We start from the raw sequence: 21644 nt of genomic DNA on the forward strand, positions 1-21644 counted from the left end.
TACTCTTCAAAGAAAACTTTAAACTTTTTTGTCATTTTCTGTACAGTGTAAATTTAATAATGAAAGGTCCAGGAAAAGTGGACCAACATTTTTTTTACAGTAAATGTAATTAAAAATGAAGAATGTTTTTTTTTCTGTAAAGTTACCAACTCTGAGATCTGAGGATTTATTGGAAATTGTAAATTTCAGAAGTGGACATTAATTAAATAGTTATAGCAAGGCTCACTTTTAAAGAGTGAAGGGAATGTGTCCCCAAACCTTTGGCATGTGGTGTATTTCCATATATAATATATATATATATATATATACTATTTTCTTCTTTTCTGTACACATTATGTTTGGGCTTAAATTCGTTGTGTCAGTAAAACATCATGGAATCACTTTCCTCTCCTTTACGCCTGTCCATTGAAACATCCTTGCAACCTGGCGGCTCATGTTAAAACACTGAAAAGTCGAGAAACAGACAAAATATCTCCTTTAAACAACATATAGCTTATGCTACAGCCTTTCAGTTCAAGTTGCATGTATTTCTTGGCTTTGACTCAGCGATCCAGAGCAGAAATAATAAACTCCAAGAGACCTACACATTATGTATTCAGTTCAGTGATAATCAGGTCCTAGAAGAGTGTGTTCTCTGTGATTTCTGTTTTTTAAGTGTGTTTGAGATTGACAGAGAAAGAAAGACAGATTGTGAGTGATTAAGACAAACAGATGTTGAAATGCATAAAACCAAGACTGTTCTCTCATTCCTCCGTCCGGAAAATGGCATTAGCCACATACTGTCCATAGAGCTGCACTTTAACAGCAGCCGGAGGCTTCAGGGTATAATCCATTTTCTTTTGTTCTTTTGTTGTTTCTGAGGGTCAGTCTGGCGGAGATGGACTTTGTTGACCTGATTTTTTTTTCTTTCATTCCTCGCTTCATCTCCTAGCTTTAAATTCCAAAAACAGGCCATACACCCACAGAATAATGGGTAAATGGCTGGATAATGACATCACAAACTTCAGTTTTCTTCAATGGGTGAAAATTCAACCTGTAAAAAAAAAGGCAGAAATATAGAATTTTTTTAAAAATGTAAAAGGTTATTTAAAATTACATGTTCTGTTGAATGAAAATAAGCTAACACCTTCAGCTGTTATTAAACATTCATTCATTCATTCATTATCTGTAAGTGCTTATCCAGTTCAGAGTCGCGGTGGGTCCAGAGCCTACCTGGAATCACTGGGCACAACACAGGAATACACCATGGAGGGGGCTCCAGTCCTTCACAGAGCAACACACACCCACACATTCACTCACACACTCACACCTACAGATATTTTTGAGTCGCCAATCCACCTACCAACGTGTGTTTTTGGACTGTGGGAGGAAACCGGCACACCCGGAGGAAACACGGACACAGGGAGAACACACCAACTCCTCACAGACAGTCACCCGGATGAAACCCACGCAGACACAGAGACAACACACAAACTCCTCACAGACAGTCACCCGGAGGAAACCCACGCAGACACGGGGAGAACACACCAACTCCTCACAGACAGTCACCCGGAGTGGGAATTGAACCCCCCTGGAGCTGTGTAACTGCTCCAGGGGCCTGGAGCAGCCACCGTGCCGCCCTGTTTTTAAACACTCCATGCAAATACAATGTGTATTATTCTCTATAGAGCCTTAAAGCATGACATTAAATGTGACTCTCTCTCTCTCTCAAATTATGTGTATATCCAAGAAGACATTTTGACACATCATTCATTGGCGTGTGTGTTCTTGTACAAATGAATGTGTCATAATGATTTAACAGGACACATTTATTTTCACATTAATTTCATATTTTAAATGGCTTGAAATGTTCTATAGAATAAGTGAGTGGATTCTTTTTAGTGTGATATACATTGTTTTGCCAATCTATTGCTTTAAAATGATCACTATTATTGTGAGCTTAGCAGTAAAACTGAAAATGATATGAACACTTTCAGGCTTTTGGGTGCTAAATATTATTTCTGAGGAATACTGTGAAACCAGGCATTGATCACCAGAGAGAGAGAGAGATAGAATTTTTGTGTGCATGCACGTACATGTGTGTGTGTGTGTGTGTGTGTGTGCGTGATTAATGTGGACAAACTGACAGTGAGCTGTGTAAACTGTTGTTAGTAATGCATGGCTCAGTCCGGAGCCCCAAGCTGCAATTAAACCCAGCCTGCAGTAAATTTTCTCTCTCTCTCTCTCTCTCTCTCTCTCTCTCTCTCTCATCTATCTATCTATCTATCTTTTAAATCATCTAATTACCAAACAATTACCAGCAATTCTTTCTTCCATTTCTCACCTTTTTCTGTCTTGGTGATCTCCCCATTTTTTCCTCAACCTGATCACAACCAACTTTCTTTTCATCCATTCCCTCTCCTTCTCTGTCTTTCAAACATTGCCTCATTCTATTTCTTACTTCTCTACCCCCTCCCCACAGACTGTGATAAAGAACTTCAACTCAGGAAATAAGAATGAACTCTCCTCAGATTCAGCGAGACCATCAGAACATCCTCCAACTCTAACTTCATTCAGCTGCACCCAGTGAGTAAGTGTAACACCTGAAGTGATGTAATATTGGTTCTTCAGTCAGTACATGGATACTGTTGCATGTACGAACTGTTTATTATTCCATTATGTTTGTAACATCTAAGAGCACACATACATACTACTGTCCCTTTAGACCTTAGTAGTTTATCTGAGTGTCTGCTCATTCACACAAAGCAAGGTAGCTTCACACTTTCAGAGTTTTTTCTCTCATTCCCCACTCTCTATCTCACTCATTCCCCCTCTGTTTTGCCCATTCATCCCAAAGCAACCCAATTTTTATTTAAAATAACATTTGTATGATTTATATTTCTGTACGTAAGATTGCTTTTTAGTGACGCAATTCATTATTTAGTACCTTCTATGAACTTCTCAGTGTCTATAATAAACTTGTGCATAATTTGTGTAGTTACAAAAATGAGGAACTGAAGGATGGATCCACCACAACAGACACTTCATAATTTAAAGGAGCAATGAGTCAAAGAATAGCAAATTATTTTTAAATAAGTGATTCATTTTTTTGACAATTGTGCACCTCACATGATAAAATAGATCAAATTTCTTTGTATTCCTTGTAAGAACCAAATCGTGCTCCATGGAGTATGTTACGCAATCTCTGATACACGTTTCATAAGGTGAAGAATAATCACTGGAATGATGACTGAAATGACTGATTGCTCCTTTGTACGTAAACGATGAAAATGTTATTTATTTTCATACTGTCTCCAAGCAACTCCTCGCCCATAAGGCCATTCTGACGGTTGCCAAGGACAAATGCGAGGAAGGATAGGATGAGTGCATCCATGATGCCCATAATGGCAAGGATGTAGGCCCAGCGAACTGAGCATGCTCCAATGGTGTATTTATCCGTTTGCTCTCCACACATCCGCTTCACCTCATCAGCATCCCATCCATCAGGGTAAATCAGACAGCCCAGGACCAGACAAGTACCTGAAACACACACACATTAATTGTCATTAATTTTCTGTAACTGGTTATACATTTCAGGGTCGTGGTGGGTCCGGAGCCTACCCAAATCATTGTGTACAAGGAAGGAATACACCCTGGAGGTCGCCAATTCACCTACCAACGTGTGTTTTTGGACTGTAGGAGGAAACCGGAGAAACCGGAGGAAACCCATGCAGACACGGGGAGAACACACCAACTCCTCACAGACAGTCACCTGGAGCCCACAACCTCCAGGTCCCTGGAGCTGTGTGACTGTGCCACCGTGCCACCCACATATCAGGTAATCTGGATTAATACTGATTAATACATATTGTCAGAGCATACATATTAAAATGAGCCAGTGGAGAGTGGAGCTATATAGAGAGAGAATAAAAGTGAAAGAGAATAAAAGTGAAAGAAAGTAATAGAGAATAAAGGAGAATCATGGCAAGACACAGAGAAATAGAGAATATACTTGGAAATCCACAGGGGTCAGCAGAAAAATACAGGATCATTAAATTGAATGAGGAGAAGAACATGAGGTTATTGGATATCAGCACCTCCTGACAGGAGCACTAATCACACACTCAGCACACGTTCCAGTCCACACACTGCATTTAAATTTCAATAAATATAAAAGTGAAAACCTGTCAAAGCAGAATTACACTACATGGCCAAAAGTTTCATTCTTTAAAGGAAGATCATTTCTTTCCAAAGGTATTCGTTGTGCTTCATCACTATAACTCCACTGGTCCACAGCCCGCAGCTCATTGACATTATATCCCCCTTGTCCTCACTTGGCGTTGGACCTGGTAACATTAAACACATGTACAGCTGCTTCAGGTCATTTTTTTTTTCATTTCTTATATTTTTACAGAGATGTGAATTCCTGAGCTGAATGAACTCATTATAATTGACTGTGGTTAACTTCCTGTAATACTCGTCATTTAGAAGAAATGCTGGAAAAGCAGCTGTCCCCAAACTTTAGGCCACATAGACAATAATAATTTATTAAAACTTTCCAAGATCTGTGAGTCACCACCTTCACACTCATACACTGGGGTATTTTTACTCAGCTACAGGCTGAAAAAGCTGCATGTGTCAGAAATGACATATTTATAGAGCTGTTATCAGCAGGTGACGGGGATCATTTATAGCGTTGATAAAGAATGAGAGAGAGAGAGAGAGAGAGAGAGAGAGAGAGGGAGGAGCAGGAGGGAGCAGGAGAAAAAGGAATTAATATGTAGAGATGGGATAGGTGGAAAGGGGAAGGGGGGATAAAGTAAAAAGACACTACACAGAAAAGCCTAACCCTAACAATAAGATGGAGATGGAGTGACAACCAAAGATGAAAAATGAAAAAAAGGAAGAGAAGACAGGGACGAATAGAAGAATAATTAGAAAAATATGTAGAAGAAAGAATAAATAAATCTATGAAAAGAGGAAATGATGAAAGAGGGGTAAAAGAATGATTGCATGAGAAGATAACAAAGAGAGCAAAATGAAAAAAGAAAATACATACGCAGGGAAAAAAGGTATATAAATAAATAAGAGAAAATTGACAGAGTGGAAAATGGAAAGAAAGGAAGATATAGGAAGAAACGGGAAAAGAGGTGAAAGAAGGTGGAGAGAGATGCAGAGAAGATGACAAAGCATGCAGGAATGGAAATGGCAGGTGGAAACCTAAATAAAACATGATAGAGATAGGAAAATGCAGTGGAGATGAAAATGAGAAAGAAATATAGTAAGAAAGAAAGTAATTGAGAGGAAAAAACAAGACGTAGAGAGAGGAGAAAGAATGAAGGGAGTAAAATTACAGCAAGAGAAAGAAGGAAAGAAAGTAAAAGGCAGAAAGAAGTAGAGATAGAGATGCACCATACACTGGCCACTTTATTAAAATCACTAAATTTCTGTAATCTCCTTCTAGATCAATAAATTGTTATCTTCTCTAATCGTATCTTACCTTAAAAGACAGAGTTGGAACTCTGGGGTTTGAACTCACATCCAACATATCTCTGCCTCTATTTATAGTCTATATCTGCAGTCATAGATCTGAGGGGTGATTTCTGCTGAAAAACTGACCCAGTTGCAGTGTGTGGCAGCTTTTTCTGAGGCGAAACCCCTTTGCAGATATGACCAACACTCATGTGAATGCCTTCTAATATCATTAGTAGAAGTATTTAAAAACTGATTACAGGTTTCAACAAAGACCTGCCTAATACTTACTTTGAACATTCTTAGGAGACTTAAAGGATACAGGTGTCTAATAAAGTGGCCAGTGAGGTAGATGGTTATTTGGGAGTTTAAAAGATTTGGATATAAAGGAGTTTTTAGGTTTAGAAGGAAACTTGACATCATTTATTAGGTTGCTCAACATACTCCCAGTGGCAAGCAGTTTAGTAGCTAATTAGTTTCATTTAACTCAGCTAACAATTAAGCTATTACCATCTGATATCTGCGCTCAGAATGACTTTAGCCTTTTATTTTTCTCTTTACGGGCTTTTATTTACCTAATACTCCCCTCTGAGTCTTTCCATTCGTTCATTCATTCATTCACTGTCTGTAACCTCTTATCCAGTTCAGGTTTGTGGTGAGTCCAGAGCCTACCTGGGATCACTGGGCGCAAGGTGGGAACACAATGGAAGAGGCACCACACATTCACTTAAACTATCACACCTAGGGACATCTTTGAGTAGCCAATCCACCTACCAATGTGTATTTTTGGTAAAGTAAATAAATAAATAAAAGGTTAAAAAAAAACAATTATTTTATTTAAATAAAAATAGCTTACTTCTTTTTGGTGATAAAGATTACTAATTAAGTCTTTAATGTTATCTATTAGGGCGGCACAGTGGCACAGCAGGTAGTATCACTGTCACACAGCTCCAGGGATCTGGGGTTGTGGGTTCGAGTCTCGCTCCAGGTGACTGTCTGTGAGGAGTTTGGTGTGTTTTCCCTATGTCCGCGTGGGTTTCATCCAGGTGCTCCGGTTTCCTCCCACGGTCCGAAAACACACGCTGGTATGTGGATTGGCGTGTCTATAGATGTGAGTGAATGTGAGTTAGTGCGTGTCACTCTGTGAAGGACTGGCACCCCCTCCAGTGTGTGTCCCAGCCTTGCGTCCAGTGATTCCGGGTAGGCTTCGGACCCACCGCGACCCTAAACTGGATAAGCGCTTACAGACAATGAATGAATGAGTGTTATCTATTATCAGTGTATTCCCATATATACTGAAAATATATTTTCAAAATATTAGCCTTGTCAGAGTATATTGTATGGATTAGCCATTAGCATGCTAATATGCACTGCAGGAACACATGGAGTTGTTTCTGTGAGCTGCCCTTTCTCCTTCATTAAGGTTGTTTCACTCATCATTACAGCTGATAAGACCTTAACATCTCTGCTGATGAGAGAGAGAGAGAGAGGAGGAGAAAAGCATTAATAAATTAATTAATTATGAATTAATAAATGAAGCAGAAAAGACTAATGCATATTAAGTCTACCATGTGACTTCTGTGCTTTTCTCACTCTTCATGTTAGCTCAGTCACTTCCCTTTTTCTCATTCTCACCTCTCAGTCTCTCTCTCTCTCTCTCTACTCTCTCTACTCTCATGCTGTGTTGTTAATCTGTGGTGTTGTAGCAGGAAGGCATCATTATTTTCATTTGTGTATCATCTCCTGAGATGGCTTTGTGGCTATTTATCCAGCTGAGAGAGACAGGGGGGGGAGAGGATTAAAGCGCACTGAATGCAAACAGGTTCAAATGTAAGAAAGGCTGAAACACAATGCTTATTCCTTGCATAGAACTGAAAATCTGAGGGGAGTGAGTTGAGATGGAATGTTCTGGATCAATAGTAAATGATCCCAAGATCACTACACTTGTGCCAGGCATAATCTAGGGCTGTACCTATTAATCATGTTCTCTAAAGCTCTATCACCTTTGTGTTGAAATGAAGAGCAGAAATAACTAAGGATAATGTGGCTGATTGCAATTCAAATTCTCACAGAAATGGTCAGTCTTCCATTGTAATGTCTTCCCAGAAGACTAGAGGCTGTTACTGCTGCAAAGTGGGGCAAAATCTCATTAAATATTCTTTATTAAAAATAAATAAATCATTAGAAAAGGTATCCTCATACATTTGGTCATGTAATATGTCCAACACTGTTTCATCCAACTGACGATTTGTGGCCACAAAAATTATTGATATTTCTGTTGTTGTTTCTGTGAGCAACCACAGTATAATAGTGGACAATGCTGGTAGTTAACAGTCTCTCCCTTGCAGAAGGGAGCATGCCATAAAATGTATCATTAGATTTACTGCCTTAAATCAGAGGCTTATTATATTCAACACACAGTTGAGGTATTTAACAGCTTCACCACTTATTCAGCAATAATAGCAATAGAAATCATGAGCTTCATTTCATTAGGGAGAATTAGGGAGATGGCTCTGGGTCATCTCTGTGTTTCCCCCCTATTGGGGTCATGCATCATTTCAACTGGAAGAGACGTGCCATATTTCAGTAGATTTCTTTTTCAATGATTTAAAAGTAATCCTAAATGATTAAAAATTACATTATTCTTGTTTTATTTGATTGAATAACCTAATTTCTGAAGAGCCAAGTCAGCAAAGTTCTCCCCTATGACAATGAAAATGTAGAGTTTTTAAATAAACAGAATCAAAAGTTATATTTAAACTTGAAATGCTTTCCAGATTTGTCCAAGGGAAAGTGTAGTAAAGTGTTTGTTTCTTGTTTGATCTTGAAGCCAATACTGAAGCCTTGAGAGCCCTCCAAAACATATCTGATATTTCTGCCTTAAAAACAATAAGGTTTTAACTGAAGGATTGTGTTGGATTCATTTTTTTGGCCTCCATTATCTGATCAATGTTTTCTACATTTATCCATGTCAGTGTGCCATCCATGGAACAAATTTTGAAAACACCTGCTCTAGCATCATTAACCCTATTAAATGGATTAAAACAATGCTATAATATAGCTACTAGCATACATATAAACGTGTAATTACCTTCCTCCCTCCACTGAAAATCCTGCAGCTTTAATGCTTCACTGACACCAAGACAAACCTCAGTTTAGACACAACATGATGTGCAGCATCTGCTTGTGTCTGTTTGAATTAAATAGGAACCCTAATATACACACACTGTTATCACTCAAGAGGAAAGTAGCATATGCCAAGTATTACATACACAGCTGGAGGTACTGCATAAAGCTGCACACAGACATCGACTCATTCTCTATTAGAGAAACTCCTATCCTATCCACTTTCTAAGAAAGTTTTTTTCATTGCATTTGTTCACCCTTTCCTTTGATAACCTCTTCTTAATTTTCTGGGAAAGCTTTTCACTAGATTTTGAGAATTTGATGGCAGTAATGAGGGTATTAGTGAGGTCAGGTACTAATGATGGATGATGAATATTGACATCGGGCATGGAGACCAAGAGACTTATTAATCTCCTTGAAGGCTTCTATTCTTATTAACACACATAACATGCTGACTTTTTCACATAATTTCTAGGGCCTTGCAGCACTGTTTTAGAAGTGGGGCTTCAGCTACTCCTGTGGTCAGCTGGATGCACAGCTCTATCCTTTGTGAAGTGACACTGCCTGACCCATCAAAGCAGGTGCGAACATGGGACAGTTCAAAGGAGAGAGCTTGGAACTGTTTCTAGGACCAAAATTAATTTGGTCGAAAAGGGTTAAGCAAGGGATGAAGGCTTTTTTAGACAGAGGTCTGTCAAGGAATGTTAAAAATTCAAACTTTAGGGTCCTGTGCATCTACAGAGCATTCGATTTCATTTAATTATTTTCTACACAAATTATACCAACTCTGTGTTTCTGCAAATGAACCTAATTCACTACTCTCCGAGCTGAATTCATTACTTATAAGGGCTTTCTGCAAACATTTGGACAAGTAGTGTAATTAAACTTGAACTAGTTGTCCACATATGGAGGACCATAACTCCCACAATGCTCTGGGGCAGTGAGGCAGTAGTGTTGATTGGGAACAGGTGTTTCTATTAATTAGTGCCCTCCGCCAAAGACCTGCTGAGGCTTAGAGCGTACCGGCTGTCCAAGCCAAAGCAAAGCTGAGAACACAAGAAGACAGACAGAAATGCAGCACACAAAGCATTAGTGTTATACGCTTTTCAAAATGTATAATGGCATTACATGTAGAGATGAAGCTAAACAGTTGTATTAAAATACAACTGCACTCACCAATGGGCACTGGTCAAATGTTTTGGTTAAAGGTTTTGCTGATTTTATAAGTGAAAAAAAAATGTAAATATGCCACTTTCATAAAGAACTTCTATTTATTTGGGGAATTTAACATGTAGAAAAAAAATAAGTTGAAATAAAAATGCAAAAAAAAAAAAGATTTCTGAGAAAAATCTTGGAATAATTCTGAAAAAAAGGTCAGTATAATTCAGAGAATACAGTCAGAATGTTTAGTCTGTACGCCATGAGTGAGTTGTGAAAGAATCATTGATTGAAGTGAACAGATTTATTTATTAAATGCATCCACACGACGTGACGACTAACCCCCGTCAGTGCAGCCCCTGACTGCGATGCATACTGCTTTAGTTTATTGTACGAGTCCGAGCCGTAACGCGACGGAGCTTCGCGAGCATGCCGGAATTCCACTCCCTCTGGATCATTTTCGTGATCATTAATTGTATCCTGTGAAACATGCCCTCTTTTGAATAAACGGGTTCTTGTGCCGATTCAAGGTTTAAATCCTAATCACAATCTGGTCCTGATGTGGCAGAGAACTGAATGTTTATTTCTGAGATCTATACCATGGTTTACCTCAATCACACTGTGGCTGTGTCTGCCCCATTATACGTGCACTGAATTATCCTGAGATTTTTCTCAGAATTCTGACTTAATTCTCTGAATCTAATTACTATTTCTTTCTATGCCTTGGCCCAAAAACTCATACAAAATAAAAGGTGTATCTCCAAAATATAAACTTTACAGAAGAAAGAAAATCCATTTGGGTCATTTCTATTGTTGTGTTGAACTGATGTAATAAACTAAAAATCAATAAAAAGGAAGATACTTATTATAAGTGAACAGCGATGATATGTAACAATGCAACAAGCGAATGCAAAAGGTTAAACTACTGTAGCCTGAGTAGACAGATGAATGTAAATGTGTTGGTTGTTGTGATGTCACAAAATCAGCGTATCCAAAATACTTTCTTTGGATATATGGACTGTATGTTTAACACTGTAAACTTTAACAGTGTTTACACACTATATGTAACTCTTATTTAAAAAGAAAGTCTGTTTGTCATGATAAGGCCTCTTTCTTGTTCTGTTTTGAATATCAGTATGTTTGGATGTCTCTGTGTGATCGAAGGAATGATTGTGAATGAAACTGTTGGATCTCAGACCAAAGCCAGTGTGTGTGTGTGTGGGGGTGGGGGGTGTTGCGATGGTAAGTACATTTAGATTCTGTATAATCTAATATATACAGAATAATCTATACTTACAGAATATATATAATCCGTAACTATGTATGTGTGTGTGTGTGTGTGTGTGCGCTTATGTGGGGGAAGTATCTATGCAAGGCCCAGAGGGATGAGATGGTTCTCCTGAATGTTTTACACATGTCCTCTTTCCTCCGCTGCTGTGTTTGAAAAGACAGGAAGTGGTTTTTTGTGTTGTTTCTCTGTGTGATTAAGGGAAGGGTGTGTTACTTTGCTACTTCTCTGATCTAGTGCCACTATCAAAGAATTAATATACACATACAATATATATATTCTAAAATGTGATTTCTTATTAAGGGAAAACAAATTAAGTCAAAATGTATTTTATTCAAAATGATTATAACCTTTTTTAAAGATCAATTTACTTTTTAAGTAATTTTCCTTAGAGAACATGTCTTATTCCAGAGTAAAAGCAAGTAGTATTTCTTACAAAGAAAATCTATGCATTATTCTTCATTTAAAAAGATAAAAAAAAACCTGAACCTGAAACATGAAGTGTTCTCTGGATAAGCATTTTAAAATATAAAAAACAAACCTGTCTTGAAATAGATTGAATACTCTTAAAATGCTCTTCAAAGAAATCTGACAATGAAAAAGGAAATAGACACAAAATGTTGTGGTTCTTAGAACAATGGACAGGCCGCTACAGAGCCCACTCACCCCAGCATCACTGAATGGGTTTGGGTTTGACTTAATTAAACCTATACTATAGATATGTGGATGCAGATTGCTGTGGAAAACTGGAAGAGCTCCCTGAAAAAAAGATGGAAGATGCAAAAAGACAATTGGTAGACACTAATTACTACATGAATTTGTATTATATTTAATTATTTATCTGTGTAATGTTTTCTCATGAAGCATACAAATAAAAAAATAAATTAAATAAATTAAATAAAGGGTGCTTGTTATGGGAAAACATAAATATGATTTGTGCTGAACTATCACTTTAACAGAGACTAGTGTGTGTGTGTGTGTGTGTGTGTGTGTGTGTGTGTGTCTATTTCTGTCCATCCATGGCCAAGGCCTGAGACCATCTCTACTACAAGTTACCATGGTGACACACACACGCCCCCTCCCTTCTTTGTGTGTGTGTGTGTGTGTGTGTGTGTGTGTGTGTGTGTGTGTGTGTGTGTGCGTGCATGGCTAATAGCCAAACAGCACGGACGCTCTACAACCCGGAGACGAGTTGGGAGGTGTGTGGTTTCTATGGCAACGGCAGGCAAGTGAAATATTAGTAAGGCACTGGGTGTGTGTAAGTGTGTGTGCAAATCCAGCAGTGAGCATCCATCATTGAGGTCACCTATTTGTGTGTGCAAGTGAACGTGAGATGTAAGCGCAAGTAAACAATCTAAATCTGTTTACAGGTTGTTGGGATTTGAAAAACAAATAAAAAAAATATCCCTCAATAATGGCTAAAATTTGCTGTCTGATAAGAGAGAACTTCCACAAAAGAGTGGGTTTTAATACCAGATTTAATGGGCTTGATGAGTGATTTGAAACTTTGAACTTTTTTTTGAGCAGCTTGCTATAGCTTCAAATTTCTTTTTAAAACCATCTGCAAATTTTCATTAGATCCTCAAATGATGCTGGTTAAACACTTCACGTAAGAATTACATTTGAAACAATGGCTGAGATACAATTTTTCACACAATCAGAATCACACTATTTAAACACTAGGATTTTATGGACATAATTGGATAAGCGGTTACAGATAATGGATGGATGGATGGATAATGTCACAGTATGACACAGTATAAGAAGTCAGTCTGATGTGGCCCCAAGTCTTTGTAATTCTTTCATAAACTCCGTCTTCTTAGCTAGAATCAAATAAAGTTTGAATTTTCTGACAAGATGACTTTTTATTTTTCATTTATTAACAACGCTATCTCTTAATCAATTTTAATTAGGGCGACCAGACGTCCTCTTTTACCAGGACATGTCCTCTTTTTTAGACTTAAAATAACGTCCGGGCGGAATTTCACAAACGTCCGGGATTTTGTTTTTGTAGAGCTTACATAGAATTTCGAGAAGTGTTTCATTCACAAACTAGTCCCGCCCTACCCTACTCCAAATGGTTCGCTTGAGTGAGAAGGGGGAGTGGTGAAGTAGCCTAAAATCTTCTGATCGTCTGACTGTAGAGCTACCGTTATTGGTCGATAACCTTCTCTGTGAACATTTAATTGGTCAGTCTGCACGTCAGTAGTCCTTGTTTACATCAGGCAAAGCTCATGTACCTACCCTCATTTCAAGCAGCTATGCCGAAACGTAAATGTAAGTTCTCGGATGAATTAAAAAAGAAATTCCTATGTTTTGTTAGCAAATAAAGGTGTAAAGGACCCCCGGACGTGTCCTCTTTTTCACCATCTCAGATCTGGTCATCCTAATTTTAATGTTTGTATTGACTGCTAAAAAATTCTGGATAACAAGTCTTGGCTGTGCCTTGTGGGATGAAGCGCTGGCAGTGTTGGGTCATTCAAGAAGTCAAAGCCTGACAAATGATTTAAACTTGAGTAAATGGGCATGGTCTTACGTGAACATGTTGGTTTCTATGACCTCACAAATACAAATGAATTCAAAATGGGCTGTCAATGTTTGCATATAAACTTGATGAACTGGGGTATGAATGGTATGCATTGTAAAATGTGACTTTTCCCAACATGAACTTTTAAATGAAGTTCATACACTGCTTATTATTTTAGAACACTTCAGCTGAGAGTGTAGTTCTACTGCTTGGGGGCTTTAGAGCATGCAGTACTTTTCCCCCTTTGAAAGGCTGGCATCTCCTGGGTTTTTTCACCTGGGGAGTTGAGGCTCTCAGCAGGAGTGTGTTTGATATTCTTGAGGTTCGGATCTTATTAGTATTCCATTCTTGTTCACTGTCTTGGCACAGCTCGTCTTTTTGTGTCAAAAAACAACACCTCTCTCTTCTCTGGTAACACGACGTGATGTCTCAGCCCTCACACGATAGTCTCTGTGCAGCAATCGTCAAATAAAGCAACACGGTGGAATACTGACACGACTTTAGTGGTTAATTTAAAAGGGCTATACATTATTACCACAAAAAAAGAAGAAAATGTTAATTACAAGAGTTACAGAGGTACATTTTCTCTATTAAATACAACTCAATTATCAAAATTTTCTGTAGACACAGAATGAACAAGTTGATTCTCCACAGAGTGTGTCCCATGTTTGAAATAGGTTTACCAATGTTTTACAGTCATTCTGGGAAGCCTATGGGCTCAAATTTAATTAGTTTAACCACTTTAAAAGCTGTTATAATATAGTTAACTTTACTGTACATATACATGTGTTTGGGGTCTGTCCCAGTAACACTTGAAGTAAGGTAACCCTTACTTGAGAAGTCAACGAATGGCCTGGAGTGGCTTATTGCTTTAATAAGCTGAAGGTTCAAGAAGTTAAAACCATTACCTTAATTCTGTGATTCCCCTGTTTAATCTCCCTTGTAAACATTTATTGCCAGCACTGCACAGACTGGCACAAAGTAGGATGGTAATCAAAAAACATGTTTTATAAAATACAGAAGATATTGCTCTATTCTAGCGCCATAGGTGGGTAACATTGACCTATCATTGTTGTTTCATATCACTTAAGGTTGAAATGTCTCCAAATTTGGGGAGAACGCTAACTGCATTACTGAAAGTGCTACAAAACTAAACTCGAGTTACCAATTCAGTTTGTTCATATTAAGTTCTGTTTATGTTTGTAGGACAATTCATTTGAATATAAAGTAATATCATTGTGTGAAATGTCATTGACAAAACGTAGTGCAAGACTGGAGTGTATCAGATGGAGTAAAAGAATGATCTTCAAGATTTAAATAGGGTCTATAAAGAGAAACCTGTAGATTCCATTGCTCTAGTTCTGCTTACTAAGGCACTACTGTCTCCTGTAAATAGACAAGGGTTAGCATTAGATGTCAGGTTCTCACTGCTATAGCAATAAATGTTTGTGTTTTTTGGGCTGACATTGGGCTAATCTGAGCAACAGTCTTCAGTAATGTTTTCTGGCAGAGCAGTGCCATGCCTGCTAATGCCTTTTACTCTGGCTCATACCAAATCCATCCATTATTCTGTATTGATTTAGAGTCTGACTGAAATGAAGGGCATGGGGAGACAGTGAGTGTAGCTATTTAACATAATGCATAAGCTTGTGATAGCATGTCTTAACATGTGTAATTACAGTATAATGAGCAATATCTAAGTGGTCTCGTCACTACCGTCTTTTTAATTTTGTACCCAAAAAATGTTAAAAGCATGTCAGTTATGCAGTAGTAGTTATATGTGTAAACTCTGAATGTTTTTATATGTGGCACAATAGGGCTGAAACCAGAGAAAAAGAAATAAAGACCAGAATTAAACATGCATTGGCATCATCCTTGGTAGACTGGAGGTTCAATTCAGTGATAACCTAGACCTCCTCCTCCTCTATCTTTACTGATCACGATACTAACATTGGATGGTTGAAGCCTAGACACCAGAATGTAACTTTTGCACTATTTAATGTAGAACAGTTCTTGGGAAGCTTGGGTATCAGAACATTTTTGTGTTTATTTTTGTCAGTTTTTCAGTTTTCTGCCAAATACTGTCTTGAGTTTTTGGTTTAATTTAGGGCAAAATTTTTAATCTTGCTGTGTCAATATCAGTTTCTACCAGCAATACTGGGAGTATGGAGAAAGGAGTAATGCAGAGTGTAAAAGTGGAGGAGAGTCATGCTGTAAAACTGGTTGAAGGCTGAAACGGATGGATTTTCGCAGAGGGCTGATTGCTGCGAGTTGTGAGCACATGCAGATCAGTGCTGTAGCTTTGATCACTAATTGAGCTGAAGTACACACTCGTCCGTAGGGTGGACTTCACTGAGGGTCCAGAAGATCAAACACTGCAGGAATCTCTCTCTGAGTCCTGAGGGAGAATCAAAGAGCAGACACTGTGCACTCCACATTTCCACCTCTAACTGATGTGTATCACAATTCTGGAATTCTAAAATGTTTGCATTTCGTTTTTGTTTTTCATGAGAAAAAGCTGAAAAACAAGCGCTTTACTCTAAACCTAATCTTAAATTTACTATATTTTTAAATCATGTTGTACCACAAGCCCAATCCTAAAGAAAGCGGGCAGTGAAAGGAACAAAGAGATTTCAGCATTTGTTCACAAATCATGTTTAAATACTGTGCTCCCATTTAATAGTTGGAATATTGTTCAGGATTTGATGGCACTCAGGCATTAGTGAGGTTAGGGACCTAACCTCACTAATTTTTTGTTGAAAAATTCATTCTTAATTCAGCTAATTTACAGGTATCCAATTTTAGTCACTCCAGATAGGACACTTTCACTGCTGCATACCCCATAAATCAGGTTATGTAGTTCTTTACGGTTCTGTATTTATTACCGGACCACAAAGAGGATCGCATTCTAAATATAAGCTGTATAAACCAATGGACATACAATTTATCTCTATATTGTGGATAATTTAAAGTAAAAGCTTTCTCAAACATTTGTAAATAGTATTTCAGCCTTCAGCATTCATAACTATATTTCATATAACAAGTTAGTTTGAGGAGCTTCTAGATTTAGATTCAGACTCATTAAGTTTCTCAAGTATAGAGAATTTCTAAAACTAAACTACTCACAATCACTTTGTGTACATCTTAAACATTTAATCATGCAATCTGTGATTTACTAATCAATCATGGATCTGTCAAATTACTGCACACAAACACTAAATACTCATGAGTAAGGGGCCACTGTGTTCTTACTCCAAAACAGGAGAACTAAATAATCTCTCTCTATCTCATTGCTTCTCTCTCTCTCTCGGGATCTCCCAATGATAGAGTCCACAAATTTCACTGAAACAACAAAGTTAATATCAAATAAAACATCAGAGAGATCACTTCTTTTTGTTTCTTTAGAATCCAACATTTCCTTTATCCATTTGTTGTTTATTCTAAAAGATTTATGTATATGTTTATTGTAAATTAAAACATTATTTGCATTTTCCAACTGGAAAAACGTATGTTAAGCTTTCAGAATACTTTTCCTTTTAGTCTTCAAGGGGGAAAAATATCTTCTCTGTGAGTGAATGAGTGAGTGAGTGAGTGAAGAGTGAAAGTGAGAGAGAGCACTTAAGGACAGTGATGTTTTAGTCATTTTGCTCTCCCACTTTCTCTCGATCTTCCTCTCCCCCCCTCTCTCTCTCTCTCTCTGTCTTCTGAGATTTCTTTTCTCTGATTGGAGTACTTTCTCCTAATTAAACATAGCCCAGCTGCCCATGTCTTTGTCTTTAATCAAAACTCATTTCTTAATTTAGTTTCCTGAATGAAGGTTTCCTAATAAAATACATATCTAGAGTGCAGCTCTAATAAACTTTACATCCAGGAGGGTTATAATCAAATGAATATCCAAAAAGTGCAGATCAGACATCTAAAACAAAAAAAAAACAAAACAAAAAAAAAAACAATGCCAAACCATTACAGTAAACAGAGTATTTACATTTTTACACAGTACTTATATGTTAATGGTATTATACTTAATCTGTATTACAAGGTCTTTTGTTCATTGTGCAGTGTGTAATATATGAATATACACAATGTGATTTATAATAAAATGTTATTAATATGCCAAGGCCAGTAAAAGATTGTTTGTTGTTGGTATGTGCAAAACTATGTCTCAGTCTCATGCTGAAACAGCTGTATTGTCTGTGCTGTGTTTGAAGATGTAGATTTGTGAATGGCTCCACTGAGAACAGCTCAATTTTTTGTCTGTTATATTTTGTTGCTTCCTGTTAGAGCTGTGCTCGATTACTTTTTTGCTTTGGTGCAACTCCTTTGGGACAAAGAGAAATTCAAAGTAATGCTAATTTACACTAGACACACCCCAGAGCCAGTCAATAAAAACACCTTCAAAATATTATCTATGAAAATAAACATAGTTTCCAGGATTGGGATGAAAGCGAATGGGCGTTCTCTCTGTGTGTTTTCTGTATCCCAGTTATTTAGCCGTCAAACATCTATTAGATTTTATTATCCAATATCTAGGATAATCTTTTTGCTAATCTTTTTAATCTTTTTGAGTATAAATTATTCGATATCTGCTATGCAAATCTGTAACTACTACAAATGAGTGAATCAGTACCTAGGTACAAATGATTCAGTACCTATGAACAGTTCAGTACCTACTATGCGTTACTCACTAACCGCTATGTATTTTCCTGTAAGCATTTCACTCAGTGTAAAATGAATTAATAAGCAACCCAAAAATTATTAAGGAAAACTCATGAATTATTACCTAATTAATAATAATAATTAATCTGTAAATTATATAAATATAAATATACCTATTTATAATGCGAAGTAAATAAAATGGTATATTGTTTTGAGCTGACCAAAAACTTGTAATGATATCAAACCTATGATTCTGTATAGTGCAGAAGTTAATGGGGATACTTTTCTTTTTCAAGTTATCTACTGTCTCTCACTGTTTTTGTGCTAGAATTAACAGGCACCCTGCTGAGATTAAAGGCTGGTCTTTAATCACAAGCAAAAGAGAAATTCAAGCAGCAATCAACCCAGCCAGAGCGAGCACACACACACACACACACACACACACACACACACACACACACACACATACACACAATCCATAAACCCCTGAACCAAGGTCTTCATCAGTCATTATTATACACTTATACATTAACCTCAGGATTTGCACTATAAAGTTCTTCCACTCACTGGCCACTTTATTAGAAACACCAGTAATTTTCATTGACCCTTTGCATACAATATTTTTTGTCTATATACATCCTCAGAACCGGAGACACTATTCTATATACACCATCAATTAATGCTCTTATATACGAGAACAGGAGATATTAGTCCATAAATATCTCCAGTAAATACACTGGATTAGGAGATATTATTTATATCACAGCTCAGTGCAGGTGGCACTTTTACAGAAAGAAAACAGTAATGAAATTTTCCTAGAAACACAGCCAATATTGAACACTGGTCAGGCTGCCTCCTACACGTATATCTAAACTTCAGCAAAATATCAGTGCATATCTAAATGAAAATGTTTTAACTGTCAATATATTTCCTGAAGTGGCAGCATTGAACTAATGTTTAGACGACCGGACTTGGTACCGGAAGGTTGCTGGTTTGATCCCCAGGACCGACAGGAACATCCATGGCAGAAGGCACTGAACCCCCAAACGCATCCCAGGCACCGGAGTTGGCTGCCAGCCGCTCTGGGTGTGTGTGCACTAGACCACTAGTGTGTGTGTGTGTACACTGCCACAGATGGGTTCAATGTGGAAGAGACATTTCATTGTACATTGTACAATGACAAATAATTGCATATTAATACATATGTAAATAACCACTCTGAGGACAAGGCAAGGACACCAGGAAACTAACACAGAGGAAAATTGTATTACTCATAATTTGCTCTGTAGTGGCTTAGGAGTCATAATGGTGATGCTCCTAAAATTCCTTGGGATAAACAGTATGAGACATAATGAAGACATGAGAGAGATAAAGGACTAAGAGACTAAAGATAGTATCATGAGTTTGTGACTTTACTGAGATCTGCACTAAAACCCAAGAGAAGACATGAATTGGATTATTGAGGTCTTTAAGTCACCTGGTGCTATTAGGATCTTATTTTTAAATTTTCTTTCTTCAAAAAGAAAAAAAAATTCAACCATTATTTTGACAGACTTTTGTTATCCTTTCCTTTTCAATGAGCTGTGTCTATTTCTGTCATCTTTTTTCAAAAATGTCTTAACAAAGATGTCTGTGTTAAACCCATTGAATTTTTTTTCCCCCAGACTTTATTGAACTGACCGTTGCTGTGGCTTGAGCAGTCTGTGAAAGTGACCTTGATCCTGAATTAGATTCTTCTGATCCTCGACTCAGAGGATCAACCTCCGGACTGGGAGCAGATTAGTGCTCCTAGGTTAATAGAGCATAGTATTTTTAACCACTCCATGCTAATGGCTAATGTTGGAGCTCTCATTGCGTCAGTGGCCTGTGACTGACGTTTGGTTGCAGTAGTGAAATAAAAACAAAACCGTGCCACCGAGTCAAAAGTCACGAGTCAATTTCTGAGTTTGAGCAGAGGCTAGCAGGACACTTCTTAATTGAGGAGGTACACTGCTTCATTATCACTAATTAGCTGAGTGATCTTGCCAAGCTCTTTACATACACAGCTTCATTTTTAGAGAATAGATGCTTTGGTTTTAGAAGTGGAGAGGAAATAAACCTTAGCTAATAGCTTTCTAGATTAGCTTCTGAATGTTAAATTAAGTTCTCCATGGCAACAGCTAATTACATTAATGTCAATTTTGCTGACATTACACTGTAAAAAGGGCTTAGTTTAATCTAAAATATTAACTATTAAAATTAGTTTAGTGTAATTATGAAAATATGTGTAAAGTAAACATGTGAATGGGTGTTGGAAAGCTGTAGAAATGATGGTACCACTTTAGAATAAGACTACACTTATAAAAGGTTTATAAATCGTTTAAAACATGTTTATTAATGGTTATTAAATATGTTGCTAATATATTAAAAGTCAATAATAAGCAGTTATAGCACATAGACAGGAAAGGAAACAGTGACCTGTTGTTTACCAAATAGTGAACCCACATCCATCGACATTGTTAACCTCATATATTTCCAGATACTGACCTCACCTAGTCTTCCCCATCAATCGATATTTATCCTGTCAGCTTTATCACATATTTGTTAAAATGTTAAACCATTTAACCACCAGGTTTAAAAAATTATCCACAATATATATTAATTATAATGTGGTACACCGTAACATTTGAAATGATTGAATGCACATTCTCAGATCTGAGCTTATTCTCTACCTTGACATTTTCAGTAAGTCCTCTGACACTTTCACCGTTAGATGAAAAAGAGGGCATTGTTGCCTTTTCTATTTCTGAGTTACAAATGATTATTAATGACATTTAAGGTGTTTGCTACCACATTTATAACCATGTAGTAAACAGATTTTAAAGCCATTTATAAACCTTTACATGTAGTCTTATTTTAAAGTGGTACCGAAATGATTGTTGCTTTAACATGGAACTAACCATGCAAGCTGATGTAGTGATCAGGTCTGAATATAACTATATTCAGAATATAACTATATTCTATTTTTTATGGCTTTACACACATCAAATTTTATTACATTTTATTTTAGATTCTAAGAGCTGTCTAGTAACAAGTCTCTAAATCACTCTGAATATTGGAGGAGACAATATGTTTCTGAGATGTATAATCTGTGCCCATTTATGAGTGAGATAAACGTGACCCATTCATGTCTCCATTTGTGAGCATGTGGCTGACTACATACTTCTTGAACTCTGGGTTTATTTATGAATTATTTTTTTTCCCAGAAGCCCTTTCCCCATGTGCTAGTTCAGTGTGATTGACGCATCTTCAGAGCCCCTGGAGGGGATTCTGGGAAATGGTCTCATTATCGCTGTCCTCAGTCACCCATGTGACTTGCTTGGGTGTTGTTCTGTCATTCTCATCGTGTTTAAAGTTCAGCGGCTCCAGGGCAAGCCACAGAATCATTATCCCGACAGT

General features: G+C 37.3%; 1 protein-coding gene across 2 annotated transcripts in view; it reads right to left on the minus strand.

Annotated features, from left to right (window-relative positions):
* Positions 1-273: 273 nt before the first annotated feature.
* Positions 274-21644, minus strand: part of lhfpl3 (LHFPL tetraspan subfamily member 3) — a 33319-nt gene continuing 11948 nt past the window's right edge. For both annotated transcript variants that reach the window (XM_066669140.1, XM_066669139.1), the window contains exons 3-4: positions 3289-3519; positions 274-1033 (exon numbers count right to left, since the gene is read on the minus strand). In XM_066669140.1, coding sequence (XP_066525237.1) covers positions 1029-1033; positions 3289-3519 — 236 coding nt within the window. In that variant the 3' untranslated portion in view covers positions 274-1028. The remainder of the gene's footprint in view (positions 1034-3288; positions 3520-21644) is intronic.

The sequence above is a fragment of the Hoplias malabaricus genome, chromosome 4, assembly GCF_029633855.1.
Source record: "Hoplias malabaricus isolate fHopMal1 chromosome 4, fHopMal1.hap1, whole genome shotgun sequence".
Taxonomy (NCBI): Eukaryota; Metazoa; Chordata; class Actinopteri; order Characiformes; family Erythrinidae; genus Hoplias; species Hoplias malabaricus.